The sequence below is a fragment of the Panicum virgatum genome, chromosome 7K, assembly GCF_016808335.1.
Source record: "Panicum virgatum strain AP13 chromosome 7K, P.virgatum_v5, whole genome shotgun sequence".
Taxonomy (NCBI): Eukaryota; Viridiplantae; Streptophyta; class Magnoliopsida; order Poales; family Poaceae; genus Panicum; species Panicum virgatum.
In genome coordinates, this window is record NC_053142.1 from 5,312,869 (window position 1) to 5,336,360 (window position 23,492).

At 47.9% G+C, this 23,492-nt stretch overlaps 1 protein-coding gene across 1 annotated transcript; it reads right to left on the bottom strand.

Moving 5' to 3' along the window:
* Positions 1-223: 223 nt before the first annotated feature.
* On the bottom strand, positions 224-2,380 carry LOC120642855. The gene has a single exon (XM_039919463.1). The coding sequence runs from the start codon at positions 2,353-2,355 to the stop codon at positions 253-255; it is 2,103 nt and encodes a 700-aa protein (XP_039775397.1). The 5' UTR covers positions 2,356-2,380; the 3' UTR covers positions 224-252.
* Positions 2,381-23,492: the final 21,112 nt, after the last annotated feature.

A 23,492-nucleotide genomic window follows, 5' to 3' on the forward strand; every position in this document is an offset into this window, starting at 1 on the left:
TAGACAAATGTCTGATACACTTTACAATGTGTCTATATGTTAACGACTCTTAGAAGTTTGTCTAACTCCATGTCATTTTGAGACAATTTCAAATATCATGTTAAGAAATGTCTTTATAACAATATGTCACTATTGATGCTATAAGCGTGTTTAATAATGTAACAATTTGACATGTTCTCGAAAACATTTCATGAAACATATTTACGAGCCGACGTAGAGACACTTTAAAGTGGTGTTACTACTGCAGCGTATCTACAGGGTGGTTCTTCTAGTAGTGGAAGCATTATTAGCATCCAGGTGAAGGTAGTATGTCATAAGCCACAAGATAGTAGTCAACTCACCACCATTGCTGAGCTTCTTGGCATGAGACTCCCTGCTGCATCTATTGGCCGCATACACAAGAAAGTCCATCCATACATCAAGGAGAAGTTGCAACATGAACGCCCTTCCTTTCTCCTTCATCTTATCATGTAGTTTTTCTGCAACCCTATAGGAAAAATAGAGGCGAGGCATATCAAGGTTGAGTGGTGGCTCCTTCTCAGACAGGATGTTGGCAAGCTCGTCTACATGCATCAATCGATCGGGGTCATCACGCAGGCTGAAGAATTCCTTAAGTTTCATGCATGTACCCCTTTTTTCACGGTCAGGACTGCTCTCTCGTATGTTGACCAGATTCTCACAGGTTTTCTGGTACAACATGCTCTGAGCAAGGCCAGGTAGCATGTAGGGGCGGTCAACCAGGAGGAAAATCATGTAGTTGGACAGCGTCCTAATAGCCTTCACCATGTCTGCTGCACCATCGGCATCGTCTCCTCTGCTCTTGGCGATGAAAACATCTGTAGCAATGTGCCAAATGATGATGCCCTCTTGGAACTCAGCTCCAAGGTAATTGTTGCCTCGTTCTTTGAGAGATTTGTACAGCGATACAATATCGTCCTGCTTCTGTCTCTCAAACGCCTCTTGACCCCAATTCTTTCTTATCACCCCCTGCATGTTCAATCCCCCCCTTGTAGTTAGGTGCTTAATATACTCGAACAGCTGGTGCTTCAGGTATTCCGAAAATTCGACGCTCCCTGAACCATAGTACCTGATCCACAAGTCATGGTACCCTAGCATCCTGGCAATTCTGCCCAGCAGTGGTTGGTAGGCTCTGTTGTGGGGTCTACAAACATTCAGCAGATTGTATTGCCCAATCTTGCCGGACCACCTTCGTGCCGATCTGCTGTTCCTGCCTCTTCCTGTGATCGCCTTGAGATGCCAACGAAGTCGATCCCACCTGCCACTGCAGAGAGCTGCGTCCCGGAGCCATGTCCATTGTGTTTTGCACAAGAAGGCATATGTCCAGCTTGATCCTAGCGCTCTCAATAGTGACATCATCTCCAAGAGTAAGGCCCCGGCCAGTAAGGTATACGAAACGGCAACATCGACCCGGCTCTGACCATCTTTGCTACTAAACGAGAAAAGTAGGATTGAGGCCGCGGCGGTGAGGGAGGAGGCGACACGGATGCCGTAGCCGGACCAAGTGTGGATCACACCTGCCTTGGTGTATTGGAGGTCGTACATGAGAGAGAGCTCCATCTCCATCAATACCCACATGCTCTTGTAGTTGAGCTTTTCTTTCTTAATATCCAAATTCACCACCAAGTTATGGTTCTCCTCCCAAGAGCTCTGGTTCTCTGCTGGATCCTTCTCCACGCTGACCTCCCAAAAGTCCACAATCGCACGCTTGCATAGATGGAACATGGAGTGCGCACGCCGGACAGAAAATTCATCCCCTTCATTGTCGTCCACCATCGATCCATAATCCCGAGGGTGGAGATGATGGTAAATTCCGACGCGTTCCTTGTGTAGAGAGCTCCGGATGCTGCCCATGTTGCTGTGCTTGAGCGCCCAAGTCCTCTCCGCGTACTTGACAACCCCAACAGCGAACATTAGGATGGCGGCCAGGAAGATGAAAGAGTCGCTTCTGGGGACATATTTGTAGAGGACATACGCTGCCCCTAGGACCTGCACGACGAGGTTCTGCAGATGGCGCAGCCACAGCTTGCTGTCCTCGAGTGCGTAGGCGGTGATGTTGTCTGGGCCACCGAGGTGGAGCAGGAGGAATGGCGCCCAGAACGCCACCACCAGCTGGTGCTTGACCGGCACACCGCACAGGGATAGGTGTCCGACCGCGTATATGGCCGTAGAATCAGCCAGCTGGTATGCCAGCCACAGGATGAACTTGGGCATAGGGGAGGCTTCACGGCGTCGAATCCCGGCGAGGAGCAGGAGGACAACCTGCAGCGAGAGACTGAGCAGTACTAGGATCTGGGTCGCCCACTCATTCCAAAGGTCCAGCGGCGCCATGGCCATGGTCGCTATAGCGCTGGCGATCTGATCCCACACTGACCAAAGAGTAAATACGTCAAACAAGTGATGCGTGAATGTGAGGAAACTGCTCATGATATATAGTCAGAAGAAAATAAGGAAAGCATGCAGCATGTGATGGATCAACTTACATGAGCTAGCGGATATAATAATTAACAAATAAAGTAGCCCTGAATCCCCGATCAGCACCTTAGAGCACTTCAACATAGACCACTGGAACATCTCGTAAATAGGTACCATAACTGTATATGCATGCATTTGGCGCGATTAGGTACATAAGTAGTCTCTCTCAATCATGTGCCCACATGCCAAATCCACTTGCCAACTCTTACAGCAGCCTGCTGACAATGCCATCCTGCTGGAGCGATGTGGATCACATCTCGGTGACCTTGGGCTTGATCGGTAGGGGCGGGACAGCGGCAGTGGCGGGAGCGAGTCGATCGAAAAGAGGTGCTGGATGAAGTGAGAGAGAGAGAGAGAGAGATTATTGGTGAGGGAGAAGAGAGGAGCAAGTCAGAGAAGACAACAATATGTAGGGACTTTTTTTGCATATGTTTGCTACTGTGGCATCACATGGCATGCCTCGTCGGCTTTGATTGCTTGCTTGACATGTTTGGGACCTCGGATGGACCATTTAAAACAGTTTAGGGAGCCAAATGGACGGTTTGAGAGTTTAGGGATCTTGATAAAACTACGGAATAAGTTTAGCGACCTGAAGTGTAATTCACTATTTTCATTTTAAGACTTCAGATACATACTAAACGACCTTGCTCTTTCGGTTCCACTTTTTTTAGTCGAATGTTTTCTTATCACTATGTTAATGCTAAAATTTTACAAGTACAGTTTTGAAGAGCACAATTGAGCTCATGGGGAATTCTTCAGAAAGGCCGATGACCCATTCAACTTAGGATGATAATAGGCCTGGTTAAAGCTGGTGTTGGTATAGTCAAGGCGCAGTCAGAGACTAGTCAAATTAAGGCGGCCTAGCGGCAGGCTGTGATTCTGACGAGGGGAAGATTACGTCTAGGAGTTTGATTCTTTTAAAAGTCTGTAAATATAGTATATTCGGATCAACATACATGAGCTAACGGACATAATGATTAAAAAAGTAGCCCTGAATCCCCCCGATCAGCACTTCAGCGCTGATATATTAGCTTGTCATCGTACGTACAACTGGAACATCTCATCAATAAGTACCATAACTGTATATGCATTTGTTGTATGACGATTATATTAGGTACATAAGTAGTCTCTCTCAACATGTGCCCACTTGCCAACTCTTACATACAGCAGCCTTGCTGACAATGCCATCCTGTAGCGATAAGGCTTGTAACAAGTGGATCAGATCTCGTGGACTTAATCGGACCTACATCCACATGACACTACTGGATTGTACTGATTGAAAACCGGCTTTAGTCCCGTTTCCTCAACCGGTACTAAGTAACGGAGACTAAATATCTCGGTGCTTAAAGCCGGGTAAAATCACCGGTACTAAAAGATCTCTTTATATTGGTTGGTAGGACCAGCAGATACTAATAGGGCCGCTATGCTAACGCTGGCGGTGTAACATCCCGTAATTTTACGGAATGTTATATTCTTCAAAAATACGAAATTTTAAAAACTTTTTGTGTAAGTGTTATTAGCTAGGATCACTTAAGGTTAATGCTAACCTTCCTCCAAAATCCCTAGAATTTAAAATTTAATCTTTAATACAAGGACTTAATGCTAGTGTGAGATATTTGAGATTTATTTGGCTTTTATTGGCTCTACCTTGTTTCCAAATTGTTTGAATGATTTTTTGTGTGAATTGGGTGGTTTTTAATTTGAATAATCCATTCAAATTAAAAACAAAAGCTAACCCTAGCCCCTAAACCCATCTGGGCTGAAACCCAGCCAACCCGCCGGCCCAACCACCTTCCTCCTTCCAGCCCAAAACCACCCGACCGGCCCGTTCCGCACGCGCGCACGCTCTTGTGCGTGTGGACGCGCTGCTTGGGAAGCACTGTCCCACACCGGCCTGCTTTTCCCCGCTCCCTTGCCCGTTCGCCGCCGTGGTTTAACACCCGCATTTTCAAATTAGAAACCTAAATAAATCTAATTATCTTTGTTGCAGGTTCGATAAGGTTTTATTTAATTCTTCTTGAATTTAGAGCATTTATCCAGAATTAAATAAATTATTTAGCCATAAAATGAATATAAGGAAAAATAGGTTTTGTTGCATTTCATGCTGCCTTTGAATCTTATTTTTGCTTGTTGTTCAGTTTGAATTCAGATTATTGAGTTTGAATTTAAATTGAATGTGTTTGAACCATTTCAGAAAATGCAAAACCTTTCTTTTCCCCTAAACCCTTTTCAGCCCAGCCCAATCCCTATTTTCTTTTTCCTCTCTCTCCCACGAGCCAAAACACCACCGCTAGCCCGTTTTCCTCTCGCCGGCCCAACACGCCCCTTTCCCGACATAACCCAGCGCCCCCACCCTTTCCTATTTCTCTCAGCCCGGCCCACTTCACCTTCCTTTTCCCTCTCTCACTGCCGCGTGGGTCCCGCCCGTCGGACCTTCCTTCTAGCTTCCGCCCGAGCCGGAATCGAGCTCGGGAAGATTCCAACCCGATCCCGCGCCGCCGCCTTCCATCTTTTGCCGCACGCCCAGGAGCCTCCGCCCCTCTATAAAGAGCCCCCTAGACCCCTTGAACCTCATCAAATCGAAGTCGCCGCCTTCGCTTCACAAAACCCTAGCCGCCGCCGTGCCATTGTTGGAGCTTGCTCGGAGCTCCATGTCGCCGCCGTTCCGCCCTTTCGCTGTCGAGTTCGAGCCACCTCGATGCTTCGCGCCGAGGTAGAGAAGCTCTCCAACCCAGGTTTGCTTGCCGGCACCGCCGTTCCGCCATGCACCACTGCAAGCTTCGCTCCGCTCACCTAGGCCCCGCTCAGGTGCCCTAGATCATCTACCCGTGTCGCGCTCGTGCTCCCCGTGCAAACCGCGCTCGATATGAGCCCCGGACGGCCATTTTCGGCGAATTCCGGTGACCCGCCGCTGCGCGCCACCGCTTTGTCTCGCTGCCGACGCCTTGCACCACCCCGACCCGCTCTAGCCGTCGGATTCAGATCTAACAGCCCAGATTAGATTCAACCAATGTCAATCTAGTCAAATACCAGTCAACTGAGCTAGTTTTGCAAAAGAGCCCCTCTATTTTTTCCAAAATTAACCTGCCGTCCTCTGTAGTTCAAAAGAATTTATGAAAAAGCCTTTTATTTTGTGTTTTAGCCCCTGATCTTTTAGGTTCTTTGCAGTTTAGTCCTAAAACCATGTTTTAGCCATAATTTTCTTGTTTTAAAACTATTTTCGATGATTCTTGCGCTCGTGCGATCCATGCAACGTGTACAATAGTTTTGTAACTTTGATTTGTACTGTTCACATTGCTTGGTATACTATTTCTTATTGTTTGTACTTGTTTGCTTGTATGTGCATGTTTGGTGCGATAGACGATCAGCAGTTCGAGGGCCAGCAGTAAGATCAAGGCTACGAAGGACTGGACCAGCAGCAGTTTGAGGAAGACAAATGGACCCTTGATCATGCTTTTGTCCCATGAAACACCAAATAATTCACATTTACTCTTTATGTACATGCATGTGTCTATAATATGATGGGACCCAAATTAAGGATATGCCTAGTTTTGTTTACCCTTTTTCCTTGATCAACTTGGGTTTAAGTTCATGTTGGGTAGCTATGGTAGTTGCTATACTTTGGTTATGGTTGTTTAATGATGAGACAAATGTTACTTGTTTTACTTCATGTTCTCTATGGCTTAATGTTGTTAATCAAGATTATATGATTTAATTGGAACATGGAGAACCACCCAAGAAAATAGTGCAACTACAATACCATATGGCTCTGGTCTTGGCTAAGTAATTAGATGATCTATATGTCATGCCTGGGGCATTTGATCGGTAGATTTTGGGTTTGTGAATTGATGGAGTGGGTGAAAGAAGCTTCGTCTTCTGAGATACCGCAGAAAGCTAGGGACCAGTGCGTACATATAGTGATTCTTTGGAAAAGCCTCATAGCATTCCTATGCAGTCATACCTAAGGAAGTGTGATATGGTGCCTGGCCCGCACTTGCATGGTTGGGTTTAAAGTTCTTTGAACTTTTATGCGAATTGTGGTGAAAGTGTACAACCTCTGTAGAGTGTAAAACTGATATATCAGCCGTGCTCACGGTCACGAGGGGCTTGGACCCTCACATGATAATTCAACTTAAAGTTGATCTAAATTGATGTTATTTATTTATGATGCTCTATTATTTATGTTATACACTTATCTTGTGGGTTAATGGTATAAACTTATACTTAGTTAATGCTTGCTAATAAAACTTGATCAACTAAAAGTGCTGAGTGCAGTTAAACTATGTTAGCAATTCCTTGAATTAGCCTTGCATGTATTTATACCTTTTTCCCTACCATTTGTTGAGTACCAACCATAAGAGTACTCACCCTTGAATAATTGCTACTTAGACCACAATAATTGTTCGGAATATCCAGAAGACTTTGAGGATTTCTAGGTGTATGTCTTCCGGTCATCTACCTGTGATGCTGAAGATCCGCTGCTACTCTATAGACTATTTATTAGCTTAAGACATTCGGTTCTGTAATAAATTTATTAATACTCTCTTTTTCTTATGCATTTGTGATGATATTGGCTTTATAGTCAATCATATGTGTGTAAACTGATCTTGGCGCACATATGAGATGCGTTCGGTTTGCCTTTATAAACTTGGTGTGACACGTGGGTCACTGATAGGTGGACCCCACCCATCAGCTTTACCCCTTTCCTCCCGATGACGCTCTCCCTCTCTGCTTTTCGCCGCCCACGCCATGACAACGCACGGAGCGCGTCCTCCGCCGGCCCTGCTCTACCCCGCTGATGCCACCGCCTGCCTCCGCTGTCGGCCACGACCCCCACCGCCCTCAAACCCTATCCATAGAGCCCCCTTGATGCCACCACGCCCCCATGCCCATCCCATCCGTGCCCTTGATGTTCGTTCTTAGATGCTCTGCCCTCCAAACCCTAGCGCCCCGTCTATAAAACCCCAGCACCGCACCACCTAAGCCCTAGAACCCTAGGGGTTTTCCCCTAACGTTGCCGCCACCGAAAGAGAGAGAAACAGAGGAGGAAAGGAGAAGGAGGGACGCCGCCACTGGGGCTTCTCCAAGATGGCGACCCGAATATCTTCACCGACGTTGCAGCTTGGCACGGTACAGCCTCGACCGCCCCTGCTTCGCCTCGCCACTGCACCAAGCCCAGATGCCCACGATCCCGCCAGTGAGCATGGCTTGCCTGCCCTTCCCTTGTGCCGACGTGCCTCTGGCCACTGATGAGCCGTCCCTAGTGAAGACCTAGGACCACTTTCCCCCTTGTTTATACCTGCAGGAGCCTGACGAGCCTTGCCACCATGACCCATAGCCGCACCAAGGCACCAGCTTGCGCGTCGTGGTGACCCGTTGCCCAAGCTTCGATGGCACCGGTGCCTCTGTGCCATGGCCGCCATCGCCTTTCGCCACCACCATGGCCACGCCATGCGTGTGCCACGCGCGGGCGAGCATGGTGGTGCCCAAGGTTGGGCCTTTGCTCGCCTCGGCACCGTGAACGACCGCTGCCGCTCGAACTTGCTGCCGCCAGTCGTCATGGCCTTGCCAAGGCCTCGCCGGCGTGCGTGCCTAAGCGCCGGCCCCTGGCTCTGCTCGTGCCTACGCGTGTGCTCGCTGACGCCCCAGGGCTGGGCCTTCACCCACCTGGACGCTCGGAGCGAGCCGCCGCCGCCGTCCTACGTCACCACCACCTTTGGCCACCGTCTCCGCCTCGACGTCGCCATGCTCGTCGCGCCCACGCCACGATGTCGCATTCACGGCGTGGTGAGCACGGTGGAGTGTACCCCTGGACAGACGCGCGAACACACACACACACACAAGGATCCACACCAGATCTGGGCCGAGCCGCACGGGATCCCACCACCGCTGACACGTGGGCCCGGGCTGTCAGCCACTGAAGAAGAAGGAGAAAAAGAAAAGAAGAGGAGGGGTGGGACGGATCCGGCCCATGAAGCCCAGCAGCAGAGGTGGCCCAAGACGATTTGAAGCCCACTAACTCTTTTCCTTTTTTTCCTTTTATTTTTTGTTTCTTTTAAATGGCACCGACACATGGGCCACACCTATCGGTGAGACCCACAGACTGACCAGTGGGCCCGCCTGGACCGTTGACCGGATCGCGTCATGCTGACGTCATGGCATGCTGACGTCAGCATGCCACATGGCACGCCAGAGGCTGCCGCGTGTCACTAATTTTTCTTTTCTATTTTTTGAAATTCTTTTATTAATTTCAGAAATGCTTTTAATCTTAGAAAAATGATAATAAATCATAACTCCGAAAATTATGAAACCAGTTTCATAATTCTTCTAAAATCATGATCTACCTGTTAGAGTAGGTTTTGTCTTATTTTGAGGAGTTTTGTGCATCTTTGCTCTTTGGCCCTTATGTTTCCCCGTATTTACGAATAGGACCTAACACCGAGGAGCTGACCGGAGAGCAAGACTACTCCAAGTTCCTGTAGTACTACGAAGAGCCTCCAGGTTCACAGCCATCCTTACTTTGAGTACCTATTAGGCATTGCTTACTAGTCACGCTATGCTCCAATATTGTTTGAGATGTGATGAGCTTGCATAGCCATTTATTTATCATATTCCTTTATTCCTACACTTATATTTAATTAATGAATGCTTTGGCTACCATGAGTGGGATACTTTGTGTGGGAATTCGTGGAATGATAGTCTTGGCGTGAGTCATGGGACATTCATGATAGTCTTTTCTCTTGGAGATGACGACGGTGGGGGCATCGCGACCGATGTTGATGACATTGCGTAGGTATTTGTTGGAGCAGTCATGAGACTCTCTAATGTCTTCTTCATAGTGCTCAATTACACGTTTGCGGCGATCGGTGCGCTACGTCGCTCCTTTTCCATGTCGTTGTCCTCGTCCTCCATCTTGACGGTGACCGTGACGCTTGGAGGAGGATGATAGGACTCATGGTTGATATTAGTTGTTACCTCCATAGTCATTGTAGTTGTCTGCATGTTGTTGTCGAACTCATCGAAGTAGTCGGATTCGTAGTCGTCTAGATTGACTCGCTCCATCGAGCCGTCGTCGTTGATCTCCATAATGCGCACCATGAGGACTTCCCTTGAGAGGTCATTGGTGTCTCTTCTTCACATGGAGACGACAGAGGTGGTCCTTCCTAGAAGGGGAGTTTTCAGGAGCCTTGATGCCTGGCTCCGGTAGGGTTTGGTCGTGAGGGTTATTCCAGTACACCGTTCTACCATCGGGGTAGGGATTGGGTATCCTTCTCCAGATTCGATTTTGATTTGATTAGGCATGGGGGCTTCCCGAGATTCGGTGGTTTTTCCTTGTCCAAGTAGAAGGAGTTCAGATCCATTTCGGGATTGGTTAGGGTTTTGGATTTGGTGTCCTCCCGGAAAGCGGTGGCTAAGTTTTGTAACCCTAGGGGGAAACTGGCATGGAATAACATGGTTCTGGGAGAGGTAATCCCATCTCAGCTTGGAGAGCTGTGTCATCTAGCCGTTGCAAATGATTGTTGGTTGGGGTGCCATGGGTGACTTGGTTACCCCCATAGGGAAGATTGCCTTCGTTGGACAAGTTGCATGGGTACCCGATGGATTTTCGAGCTAGATTGGAAACTTTTGGAATTGTCTAATTGAGGGTGGGGCGCTGCCTCGGGATCGGTCCAGTATTTTTGGATTAGATTGAAAGTTTCTCCATCCTAGGGCAATAGAAATTTTTGTGTTGACAACTTGAGTTGTCGAGTCGTTCATGAGGGGAGCCTGATTCATTGAATTGGGTTCTATGTTTGCGGGATCGGCAAGGTGGCTAGTGAAGCTGCCCGAACCATCCGTGAAGTAGATGCACAATCCGAAGGCAAGTGTTGTGCCCTTCTCCAGGGCGGTGTCGAAGTTGGAAGAGGCCATCGAGTTTTCCAGTGGATCGCCGGAGATTGGCCCCATGGTGGGCGCCAGCTATCGGTATTTTACCGTCACGCCCACATAGGGATACCCTAAGGTAGAAGGATGATCATAGGGAATTACCGAGATCAAGAACACGATGGTGCAAGCAACATAAGGCTTAGATAGGTTCAGACCGTGAGTTGCGTAATACCCTACATCCTATTGGGTGGCTTTTATTGCCTGAGGGTTGTAGATGGGTGCGTAGATGCTTTGGAGGGGTCCCTTCCCACTCTTATATATGCCGAGGGAGCAGGGTTACATGAAACCCTAGATCGATATAAGCCTAGGAGTCTATCCCATGCACTACTTGGGTGGTTTCCTTCTACACTGACTAGTTCTAAGTCTATCCGACTAGTTACAAAACATATGGGTATGAGACATGCCCCATCCCATATCCGGTACTGATCCGTGCCTCGTCAGGTATCCTGTGGCCTCGGGTCCGACTCAATCCTCTTGGCAATCTGCATAAAGCTTTCAAGCTTAAGTTCTTGATATAATAAGATTGCTTCTGTAAGTTCTCCTAAATGTACATGTCTTTTTATATAATCTAGTTGGTTATGCAGATTCACGAAAATTTTCAAGTTTTCATGTTTTGTCAAGTAAAGGTTGAATATTCTTACATTCTCAAGCCGTACCAAAATGGCTGGTTCAGTATATGTTGGTTTCATAAGTTGTGAGTTGTAACTATGGCATGGTAATGTTGGTGCTCCGAATATATGAGCTGCCTAGCCATCACTGATCTTGCTGGTTGTCTTGTCACTAGGAGGCTGGGAGCACAGCTAGCCAGGAAGAGCATTACCTGAGCTGACTAATTTTTTTTTGCGATCGTGCCTGAGCACGTTTTTCATTAAGAGGAAGAGAAGCAAATTACAACCTACAAGTTGGTTTCGGAGAAAGGAAACCAACCTAAAACACAGCTATACACGGTTACACAATAGATAATGTGTGACCCGGGCTTCTACCTTGAGCCGACACCACAGGTTCAAGCCAACGGAACCCTGCAAGATACCAGGCTACAATCTCCTCGACCACCCACCCTAGCAGTTCTAAAACTGATCTTACAATGCGCTCAAAAGTTCTATTATTTCTTTTCTTCCACAACATCCAAGAAACCAGGATTACCACCGAGTCGAAGCACCACCGGTTCTCTTTATGAATACTTTTTCTAGCAACGGTCCACCAAGCAGCCAGCCCAAGGTCATGAGCAGAGGGAGAAATGGACTCCCAACCCAACTTGCAGAGTAAGTTGAACCAGAGCTCTCTGGAGAATGGGCAATTAATTAGCAAGTGATCGATGGTCTCTTGTGATTGTTTGCAGAGGGCGCAAGAATCATCATCCTGCAGCCAGTGCCTTCTCCTCCGGGCGGCCGTCGAACACCTGTCTTGCAGCACCAGCCATATGAAGAATTTACATTTGGGTGTTGCATGCGCTTTGCGAAGTAACCTCGCACCCTCCACAGGGTGCTGCCCAATGAAGAATGCTTGATAAGCTGAGGCTGTGGAGAAGGTCTTGTCTGCAGTCCATTTCCAGCACAGAAGGTCTGCTCTATCATCAGAGAGTTGGACACCCCGTGTCATGTCCCAAATGAGCAAGTAGTCCAGAATAACTTGTACTGTTAGTGCCCCAGTGATATCCCTGGTCCAGCTGTCCCCAATAAGTGCTTGATCAACAGTTCTCACCTTCTTTACCTGGGATCCCACCGATGCATAAAGACATGGGGCAATCTCAGCTATCGATTTTCCTTGTAACCACCGATCCTCCCAGAATAATGCCTTATGACCATCGCCTAATTCCATATAAGTGGAGGTGTGAAACATGGCATCGACCACAGAGTCCCGTTCATCGGGCAGAGAGTGCCAGGGACGAGAACCTTCCGTTCTTCTGAGCCATAACCACCAAAGTGCTGCAGGTCGGTGATGCCTAAACCCCCCAGTTCCAAAGGGCGACAAACCTTTGGCCAGGCAAGGAGACAATGTCCCCCGATGGCTGAACGAGCGCCTTTCCACAAAAAAGCATGCCTGATAGCATCAATGCACTTGATGGCCCAAGGAGATAGGCTAACAGCGAGTGCCGTGTGGGTAGGAATGGCCGATAGTGTGCTTTTGATGAGCGTAGTTCTCCCTGCGCGGTTCAATAGATTGGCCTTCCAAGTAGGTAGCCTACTGGCGACCTTATCAATCAATGGCTGAAGCACCGCCTTACACAACTTCCTCAAACCTAGCGGGATGCCAAGGTAGTGGATGGGAAAAGGATCAATCTTGCTAGGGAAGTGGGTGAGGAGCGAAACCGTTACCTCCAAATTGCACTGTATTGGTGAAACCATACATTTGGCCGCGTTTGTCTTGAGGCCAGACACACCCGCAAAGATTTGCAGAATTCCTCTTGTGAGAGTCAGATCCTGCTGGTCCGGCGTGAGGAAGATCACAACATCGTCTGCATACAAGAAAGCCCTGTCGGTGATCTTAGGATGTAACGACCTTAGGAGATGCCTGCTATCAGCTAGAGCGAAGAGGGCGTTCAAGGCTTCCATCACCAGAACGAACAATAGTGGGGATAACGGGTCTCCCTGACGCAAGCCTCTGGCATGACAAATTCTTCTTCATGTTGTCCCACTCAAAATAATCTTTGCGCTGGCAGTGTATAAGATCAGAGATATCCGGTCAATCCAACGCCTAGAGAAACCAAGATGTTGAAGCAGGCTGAGAAGGAATCGCCAATTGACTATGTCAAATGCTTTAGCAATATCAATCTTAATGAGAGCCGAAGGTATTTTGCTGCGATATAGCAGTTTAGCTGAGAGCTGAACCGCTTTATAGTTCTCATGGATGAGCCTGGTCTGAATGAATGCACTCTGATTATATTTGACAAAACCATTCATGTGTGGCGCGAGCCGGCGAGCTAGCACCTTGGTAAGCAGCTTAGCAAAACTGTGTATCAAGCTGATTGGTCTATAGTCACCGATAGAGGAAGCATCCTTTTTCTTTCGCAAAAGAATCATATAAGCCTGATTCACCAAGTAGAAGCTCCTACCATCAAGCGACCAGATTGCTTGAAAGGCGCGCATGATGTCCTCTTTAATAACCGGCCACGCCGTTTTGTAGAAAAAGCCCGTGAAACCGTCAGGTCCAGGCGCCCTGTCAGTAGGCATATCTTTGATTGCTTGCTAAACCTCTTCCTCGCTAAAGCAATGATCAAATAAATGCCCTTGCAGAGAAGGCAATCCCAGTTCCTCAAAATTGATTAGATTATGTTGTTGCCCTGGAGTACCCAACATGGAGTCAAAGTGCTCAAAAACCGCTTTGGCCATCTCCTCATCTCTAAATAGCACGGTATCCCCAGTTATCAGTTTAGGAATATGACATTTCCGGTTCCTGTGACAAGCTTGTAGGTGGAAGACCTTTGTGTTGGCGTCCCCCTCGGCCAGGTAAGTGATCCGCGCGCGCTATCTGACCAAGGTTCTTTGTAGCGACGCAAGGCCCAGGGAACAAAGCTTAGCTTTCCGCCGCAAAGCAAGCTCATGCGATGCCAAAGTCCTGATGTCTTGCGCTGCATCAAGTCTGAAAACAATCTCCTTCGTGATTGCCAATTGCAGGCGAACCGTGCCTACCTGCTTAGCGCTCCAACTCTTCAGCATTTTGGCCGTGTTCCTTAATTTGTAGTCCAAACAATGAAATGCATCAATATTGGAAGCCGGCCATGGCAAGGGTGCTTTCCAATCTTCCTCCACGACATGCAAATACCCCTCACATTTGGGCCAAAAATTCTCAAAACGGAAGCGCAAACATCGCGGAAGTGAGCAGTCAGTTTTGAGTAGTAGTGGAGAATGGTCTGAACATTCAGAGGCAAGTGCTGATCTGATAGCTCATGGTTTGGGAAGTCCAGAGCCCAATCCTCCAAGACGAAGACGCGATCCAGATGCTCAAGCGTCGGAATGTCACGTTCATTCGACCAAGTGTAAAGCCTTCCCTTATTCACGATTTTTGATTTCATGTTGAAATCGATGCCATTGAGTGGCATGATTTTCAACGTGAAACCCAATTTCACGGAGTTGTGGTGGCATGAATCGAATTTTCCCTTAAGATAAAGCTCCTGGAGCTCACAGTCATCGATAAATTGTCTGAAGCGATTCATCATGCGCCTATTCAGACGAGAGTTATTTTTATCCATGGCCCGATAAATAAGATTGAAGTCCCCCCAAAGAAGCCAGGTGCCAGTGCAATTAGCACGCACGTCCTTGAGTTCATCCAGGAATAATATTTTCTCTGGGTCAGTTTGTGGTCCATAGACCGAGGTAACCCACCAAGTTTCATCCGTCTCAAGCAGGGTGATTTTTGCCGTAAGGCTATGCGACCTAAGCATGGGGTTAGTTACCGACCAGATGTTGCTCCTCCATGCAAGCAGGATCCCTCCACACGTGTTCGTTGCTGGAAGAGATAGGAAGTCAAAACCTGCTCCACAGGTTTCCATGATAGTGTTCAAAGAGCATACGTCAAGTTTAGTCTCTTGTAGAGATAGTAAGGAGATGTTCTCCTGGGCGACCAGTTCACGTACTACACTTCGCCGGGCCCTTGAATTGAGGCCCCTTACATTCCACACAAGACAATTTTCAGTTAACATAGGAATCTGATAGAAGCGACTGTGTTCGAACAGCTAGGAACTAAGACACCATCACAGGTGTCGCCACTCCGGTTGCCAGTGCCCCCATCCCCGCCGGCAACAAAGCGTCTAAAGCCTCACAGTACGAAACAGTGAGGGAAGAAGAGAAAGCTTCCTCGAATTGCTGGTAGGACGAGGCGTCCGGCGGGTGGGAATCGGAAGTAAAGCCCAGCTTCCTCATCAACACATTTTGCGCTTGGATCGCTGGTTTTGTGGCATGATGTTTCGACTTCTTTGCCAGCCTTTCGCTGCGGCGAATGACGAAGTCTTGTGGTTGTTGTCGTGAGCGCCGTCTTGGCGGCGATGCGACCAGCACAGGTGGGGGAGCCTCCCTACACACAACATGCGCAAAATTAGCGACCACTTCATTCACCGGCGAGCTGGCCTCAGGAAACAAAATTAGCGGGCGGGCCTCGCGTGTTCCCCGCGCAACGACATTGCGACGAGAAGAAGAGGTGGGGAGCGACAGCTCTGGCTCGTAACAAGCGTCACGTACCGGCTCAACAAGGGACAGACTGAATCGAACAGATTCAAATGCAGCCGCGCATATATTCTGAACAGGTGGATCATGCCGGGAAGCGACCAAAGCCTGCACAGTGGCCTCTGCAGGCACGGGAGGCGACGAAGGACCATCCACAAGCGACCCACAGTGATACACCGATGCCTCCAGAATCATGGGGTCCCAGGTTGCTTCCAGTGTAGAAGCGGAAGCTTGCAAATCAAAGAAATCAAGCTCCTCCTGTCTGAAACAATGAGCTGGAACCACACGACCATCTTCAGATTCAAATTGCATAGAATCAAAGTTCCTTAACGTGAGGCTTGGGGCCGAGGAAGCAACATGCACAGCAGCAGCATCATCGAATGGAGAGGCGGGAGGAGCTGATGCAGTCGCCCACGACCAGTTGGTTACACAGACCTTGCCTCGTGCCGGTATGGACTGACGAAACGATCAGCCAACCCGAAGTGGCAGATCCAGCGGCCGTTCCGCCAAGCATTCCACCGTGCCCACCACAGTTTCGACAGTGACCTGATTCCTGGACGAGAAAGGCAGACCCCAACCTGGGCCAATCTGCGGGTCATTGCTGGAGCCCGCGCCATCATCGAATCGTGTACGCTTCGGCCACGGGTTGGAGCGGCTCCATTGCTCGAATCCCGGATACTCATCTTCATCACTGTCAAAGTTGTCCGGCGGTGTGCCATCATCAGAAGAGTCACTATACACATTCCAATCCTGGATCTCCACAATGCGGACATTAACCCGGTACCAAAGGGCAAAGGCCATCATGCTTCGAATGAATGATTTCATGAGGACGTAGGAAAAGACCTGTCTCCACATACTGCTCCGGTGGCTACTCATCTTCTCTTGTGGCACTAGAACCGGATGGATGCACCAAGCACAAACAAAGAATTTCTTGCGGTCATCCCCAACAATTTCAGGCGGTGCCTCGACCAAATCATAACAAGAAGTTCCCAGTAAGAGTCTGGCCGTGGAGATATTTCTAGCATGTGTCGGAATTCCTCTGAATTCAATCAAGACCCTGAACCGTAGAGAAGCCAAAGACACTATAGCCTGCATGCGCCCACGTTTCCAGATCAATTGAAAAGGGACTTCATTGGGATGATGGGCGTGAAGAATTCTGTCCGCCACCGCTGCAGAGGAAAATTCCACCAGGAAATCATCCGGTTCGAAACAAGAAACAGAGTATTCACCATGTTGAACAGAGAAGAATTCCTCCAGCAGCATCCCCACCTGCCAGCAAGAAACGACCGGACGAGTGCCTCCAACCACAGCGACCAGGGAGCACGACGAGAGCCGCGCCTCTGCGGCGTCAATTTCCTCCGAGCGCGGCACCACACAGATCTCCGAGCGAGGACGGCGAGAAGAATCACCAACAGGCTTGGGGGAGAATGGCGGCAACGATGCTGGTGGAGATCCTTCCTCGCGAAGCGGAGAAGGGGCACACACCTCAGGTAGAGATGGCGAACGGCCCGTGGATTGCAACCGAGCCGACGGTGTTGCGTCTGAGGGCGGTGAGCGGCCCCGCCTAGACGGCCCAGCCCCATGCGAGACGGCGACCGAAATCCACGGAAGGACAGGGCGGCGTGAGGAAGTATGATGAGCGGGCAGCGACCGTCCCGCGCCGCCCCGGAAAGCGCGGCCACGCTTGTAGGCGCGCGCCTGGTGACCCTCCCGGCCACACTTCAGACAGCGGGAAGGGTTCCTGCACGCCGCAACGATATGATCCCTAGCCAGGCAGTTGAAGCAGCGACCGACGAGATCAGCCGGGACCAGCCGGGGAGGAGGCTGGGGATGCCGGATCTGCCATCCCTACCGCAGATGAACCTCGACCCAGCCCTCCTCCATGTCGTCAGCAACAGCCGCCGCAGTGGCGGAACGAGGATTGTCCAAGGCGCCCGCCGCGACACGAGGGGGGCGGCGCTGCACCTCCGCCGAGGCACAGCGTGCATCCGCCATGAAACCACCAGGGACCGGCGCGGGGGGCCCGAAAGAGCGAAGCTTGCAGTCATCAGAGGGAGATGCGGGCTGTTTACCCTTGAGACGAGCCAGAGACGACCGTGGTGAGTTGTCTTCACTCGAGGATGCCGAGAAGTGTAGCCAATCCGGGGTGTGGTCCCACACCCCAGCACCAGGAGTGGATCCAGCCCGGGGGACAAGGGGAGGGGACCGCCAAGCAGTGGGCGACTGAGATCCGGGCGACGAAGCGGTTGCCAGGTCGGCCGCGACCGCAGCGGTGGCTAACGGAGGTAGATCTAGCAAAGGGGATTCATCCCCATCAGCGACCTGCTCCTTCCCTTTCTCTGACATGGGAGTCGGGACCAAGGACCAGGACCGAGGACCAAGAGCAGCAGGCGATGTGGCCGCCGGACCCGGAATGGGCACCGGCGGTGAAGGCTGTGGCCGCCGGGACCGGAGTGGTCACCGGCGGGTGAGAGGGAGAGCGCTTTCGCGGCTAGAGAGAGAAGCTAGAGAGAGACTGCTGAATTCAACACTGCAGTGTCCACCTGAGCTGACTAATACGGTGGTGATTGAGCATTGCCTGAACAAATACAACCATTGATGCAAGAATGATTGAAATATTATATGTGACATCTGTATAATTTTCTCTTTTTGGAACTTAACAACGGATCAGTTCAAAAAGAGTATTGTTTAAGGAGTGCATTGCTAATTGTGTTGGTCATTCTATTGACACTCTTTCTAGAATCGTGGTAAGTGTAGTTCTCATTACTTTTTAAATTAGATGTTTGAATGATCCCATATCATACCTATTCCTCCACACAGATCTTGTACTTGTATGTCTACAGAAAAAGATCGTCTAGTTGTAACCAACCTGAAAATAGAAACGCTTACACTTGATCTAACCTTCCCGCTTCTTGCTACCATGAAGACAAATGGAATTTGGCATGCCAACCGGGCAACCAACTATTGTGCATGGCATACATCACTCAAACCCACAGAAACTTCTCTTCTTTTTTTCTTATGGTAAACGGCAAGTAGAGAAAACTTTTCAATTGGCCACAGGTGTAACTTCCACTGATTGGTGTGTAAAACTTGGAACTGCTAGACTATATTATTGTTGGACGCTCGGCTGCAGCTTATGTGCTCACAGGCACTGCCACACATCGCCTGTTATACGGCGCACTAACCAACAATCTAACAAATGCTAACGCTACGACTACTGATGGATGTAGCAATATGGTACAAGACCTTATCATTTTTCCGCTGTTTTCTCTTCAATTTATCCTTGATCCGTCTCCCTGACCCCCAGCTGGCCTTTTCTTCTGAATCAGTGAGCTAGACGTGCTGGATTTGTTGTCCCTTCGTCTTTCTTAGTTAGATAAGGAATATGTGCATATGTATGTGTATTCATATAATGCAGTTAGTTCTTGTATTATATTGTCATAGCAGTTATTACAATGCTTTCTCCAGATTCCCACTCTTGATATTCTCATTTTTGCAGACCAGCCGCGTTCATCTCAAGAAATTCAAGTGGTCACACATGGTTTTCTGTCATCTGAACTTATACTTATCTCGATCAAAAGGCTTGAACACCACTCACATTTTCCTCATCAGTGGATACGACGAGGAGGGCGGTATTACCACGAGCTGCTGACAACTAGTTATCACTGGTATACGCACACCACTACCTCGACGTTTTCCTTCCTGTACTACAGATTACCTCAAAAGTATGAACATATATATACAAATTCCTTCACCACATCAGTCTCAAATATTATTGACAGTAGCAATATTTATTTCCCTCAAAGTGATCTTCATTAAGGATGATAGAGGTTTTCCTTTCTATTCAATCCCAATATAATTACATGGCTAAGCATTCATAAGATCGACTCTCAGTATTATTTAGACTTTACAATGATTTCTTAATTTAGATGATTTTTTCGTCATTTAGTCAAATCAGCTATAGGTGATGTTTATATTATCCACCAGCACAGAATTTGAATATCACATTCAATTATTATCTGTATAATAAAATTCATGGCAACATTTTCTTAATTTGTGTTGTGATATTTGTACCAGATTTTGTAGTATTTAAATCTCACAGATGTCATCAAAGTACGTCATAACTGCCCCTATAGCCTGTGGTTTACTTATGTTTACAGACTACTACTATATAGGATATGTTCCTAGCAAATTTATTCAATGCTAACAAAGTCTGGGAAAAACGACTGGTAACAAAGTTACACTCAATAGGGAGAAATCTCATCTACAAACCGGAAAATAGCTAGAAAAAAATCTGTTAGGCTAGCGCCAAAAGTATTCCTACCCATCATTTGGACTTCTCTCAAGAACTTATGAGAACACTGGTGAACCATCTTCTGTTTACGGATGATAGCCTGCTATTTTTCAAGGCAAGTGGGGAGAATGCAGAGGAGGTGAAGGATGCCATAAAGGTATATTGCAATGCGTCTGGTCAATAGGTGAACATGGATAAATCATCGATCCTAATTGCGAAGGGATGCTCGTTTAGTACCCAAGAATAGATCAATGATATCGTGCAAGGTCACAATGAATCTATCAGTGAGAAATACCTGTAAATGCCATCTGATGTCGGAACTACGACATCAAGAGCATTCAAGTATTTGAAGGACCGGGTCTGGAAGAGGGTCCAAGGTTAAATGGAACAGAGCTTGTCTGCGGGTGGCAATGAAATTCTCATCAAAGCAGTGGCTCAAGCAATCCCGATGTACTTGATGTCTTGTTTCAAGTTGCCGAAGGGGCTGTGTCAACACATTGATAGCCATCTTCAGAACTTTTGGTGGGGCAGCAAGGAGGGGAAAAGGAGAATATGCTGGGTTGCATGGGAAGATACGACAAATACAAAGTATATGAGCGGCCTTGAAAGATATTTAGGCTCCTAAGTGGGTTTTGGTGTTTAGATGACAAAATACATGTACGTTTAATCTTGTGATCTAGCATGTGTGCAGGTGATTTAGTTGAACAAGTGAAACATGTGATGAAGCACGTCTCCTAAAAAGGAAATAAAAAGCAGTGTTTGGAATTTACTTGAAGAATAGAATTTTATTTTGAATTTGAGTATTAGGAGCGCCATACTATCAAGAGGGACTTTGATCTGCAGGTGTTGACATAGAATTAGTTCTCAAGAGAATCCATACAAATACTTGATCCATAGAAACCACTTAAAATTGATGTTTTGAGAGCAATCCTACTAAACCCGGAGTGTCCAGGTATTAGCCCGGAATGTTCGGACAACTAAGTCCGGAGTATCCGAACTTTGACCCGGAGTCTCTAGATAACCCTGACCAACGGCTAGTTTTCTTCTGAGAGAGTACAAATACCCCTTCATACCCTTTCAGCTCTCTTCTCTCTTGCCCATTTCGAGCTGAACATACTCCCAAGCCAAAAAAAACCTCTATCACTCCCTCTCCTCCATTCTTGAGTGATTCCTTTGAGAGATTCAAGTGAGAGTGTTGCATGAGTCAAGATTCATCCTAGTAAGCATCCTTTTTCCTCCCTTGAGCACTAGGACTTTGTCAAGACGGTGGATTCAAGTTTGTTACATACTCTTAGAGCTTTGAGCTCCTAGACGGCTAGACATGCTTGTGAGTGCTCAGCTGCGATTGTGAGCATCACAAGAAGTCTGTAATCTTCTTTCCTCTCGGCGGAACTCATAATAAGTGACCTCGGGCTTGAGCATTGGTCTCACCGTTGGGTGAGGAGTTAAGGGGTTCTTGAGCGCTGTCTCTTGAACTCTTCCTCAATGGAGACGTAGCACCTTTGGGTGTGAACTTTGGGAAACAAATCACTGTCTCCATGTGTGCTTCTTTCTTAAGGTTTTGGTTAGTTGCTTGTGGGCCAAATAACTCGTATCAAGTTTCTAGCTAGGATCTTCCTGTGGTAAATACTTAGAAGGAGTACCTGGTACTTGCAAATTTACTCGATCTACTTTTCTTGCTTCTTTACGTAGTTTTTCTTGTTCTGCATTCATACCCAGAGATTCTGGTCAAGAACTCCGGATAGTTCAGACCCCAATTTCGGAGTATCCGGGCTTCTCTCTGTCTAAGTATTTTTAAAGTGTTTTCGAGCTGCAGATTAGCCTATTCACCCCCCCCCCCCTCTAGGCATCTTGAGGTCTTTTCAGGCCTGGGTTTCAGGGACATAGAACTTTTCAATCTTGCCCTTGTTGGAAAGCAAGACTGGCAAATTCTACAAGAGACAACTTGGTTAAGTGCTCGGGTGCTTAAATCTGTGTACTTCCGGCACCATGGTTACCTAGATGCGAAGGTGGGTTCATCACCTTGTCGGGTGTGGAGATGGATAATGGAAGGAAAGGAAGTTCTAGAAAAAGACCTAATTAAAAGGATCGGCATGGGTGCTTCAACTAATATATGGACTACAAACTAGCTGCCAAGAGATGGCATGTTTCGGCCTCTACTAGGCATGGATGCTGAGCCGCCACAAATGGCGAGCGAGCTGATCTGTCCATTGTCTTCTACATGGGATGAACATATGCTTGATAAATTTTTCGCGCCAATGGATAGAAGTGTAATAAGCAATATTCCGATCAGCACAAGATGACAACATGACTTCTGGGCCTGGCATTACGAACGGAAAGGAGTTTACTCAGTAAGTTTGGCATACAACATGCTGGTCAGGAACAAGGAGAATGCAATGACTTACTTCACAAATTCCACCAGCAAATCTGACACGAGCACAGGGAGGAGTGGAATACTCTATGGAAGGTAAAAGTCCCCCCCCCCCCCCCCCCACACACACACACTAAAATTCATGTTTTCTTGTGGAGATTGGCGTGGCATATGCTCCCGAATAGCGATGTTTGCTGCCATAGAAACATGGCGCCGAACAGTCCGTGTGCAATGCCTGGAGGCCAGGATTCAAGGAGGCATTCCCTCCTGGACTGTCACATGGCAAATAGCATTTGGGCACTTGAAGATGAGGAAATCGCAGAGCTTCTTACTATAGTACAGGAGCAAGATTCACGGGGTTGGCTGTCGGAGGTCATGCAAAAATTCTCTGAAGGATTAATGACAAGGGTGGCAGTAACCCTTTGGGAAATCTGGTATGCGAGAAGGAAAGCAATTCATGAGAAGAGTTTCCAGAGCCATTTCGCCACACATTGCCTCATCAATAGATTCCTAGGGGATCTTTGAGTATCTCAGAATAGATCACCACGACCAACAGTGTAAAGGAGGGTGCACGCAATGGATTGTACCGCCGGAGGGTGTTGTGAAGATTAATGTTGTTGCTGGTGTTTCTAAGAGCTCAAACACATCAGCCACAGCGGCAATAGCAAAAAATGCCAATGGCAATTTCCTTGGTGCATCTGCTGTGGTATGGGAGGGTTTTGAGGACCCGGAGATTCTGGAAGCCATGACATGCCCAGAAGGCTTAGCTCTTGCATCCGATCTTTGTCTGGGCAGGATTAGGATTGCAATTGATTGTCTAAATGTGGTAAGAGCTGTTGGAGATGTTGGCATGGGCCGTGCTGGTCACATAATCAGGGAGATCAAGGCGACGATGTCTGAATTCCAAGCAGCTGAAACATTTTCATGAAGGCCGTGCTTCTAATGGCGATGCTCACACTTTAGCTAGAAGTTCTATCTATGATACTCCCGGAAGTCGAGTGTGGCTGTTTAGTATCGCAGGTGTGGTGTAATAAAAAAAGCTATTACTATAATTCTATGAGGTTTGTTATGGTCCACATCTCAGGTTCTTCATAACAGGTTCTTTCTATTTTTTAACCATTGGATCTAGACCCTTCAACGGCTCGTAAAATTCCCAAGAACCATAAAATTTCTCATGATTCTAGTGTGCAATTTTGAACGTCACTTGTAATTGAAATGTACGCCTCTTTATCCTATCCTTGTATAAAAC

Coding starts and splice junctions, on each gene's coding strand:
- LOC120642855 (XM_039919463.1), bottom strand. CDS start 2,355: ATGGCCATGGCGCCGCTGGACCTTTGGAATGAGTGGGCGACCCAGATC.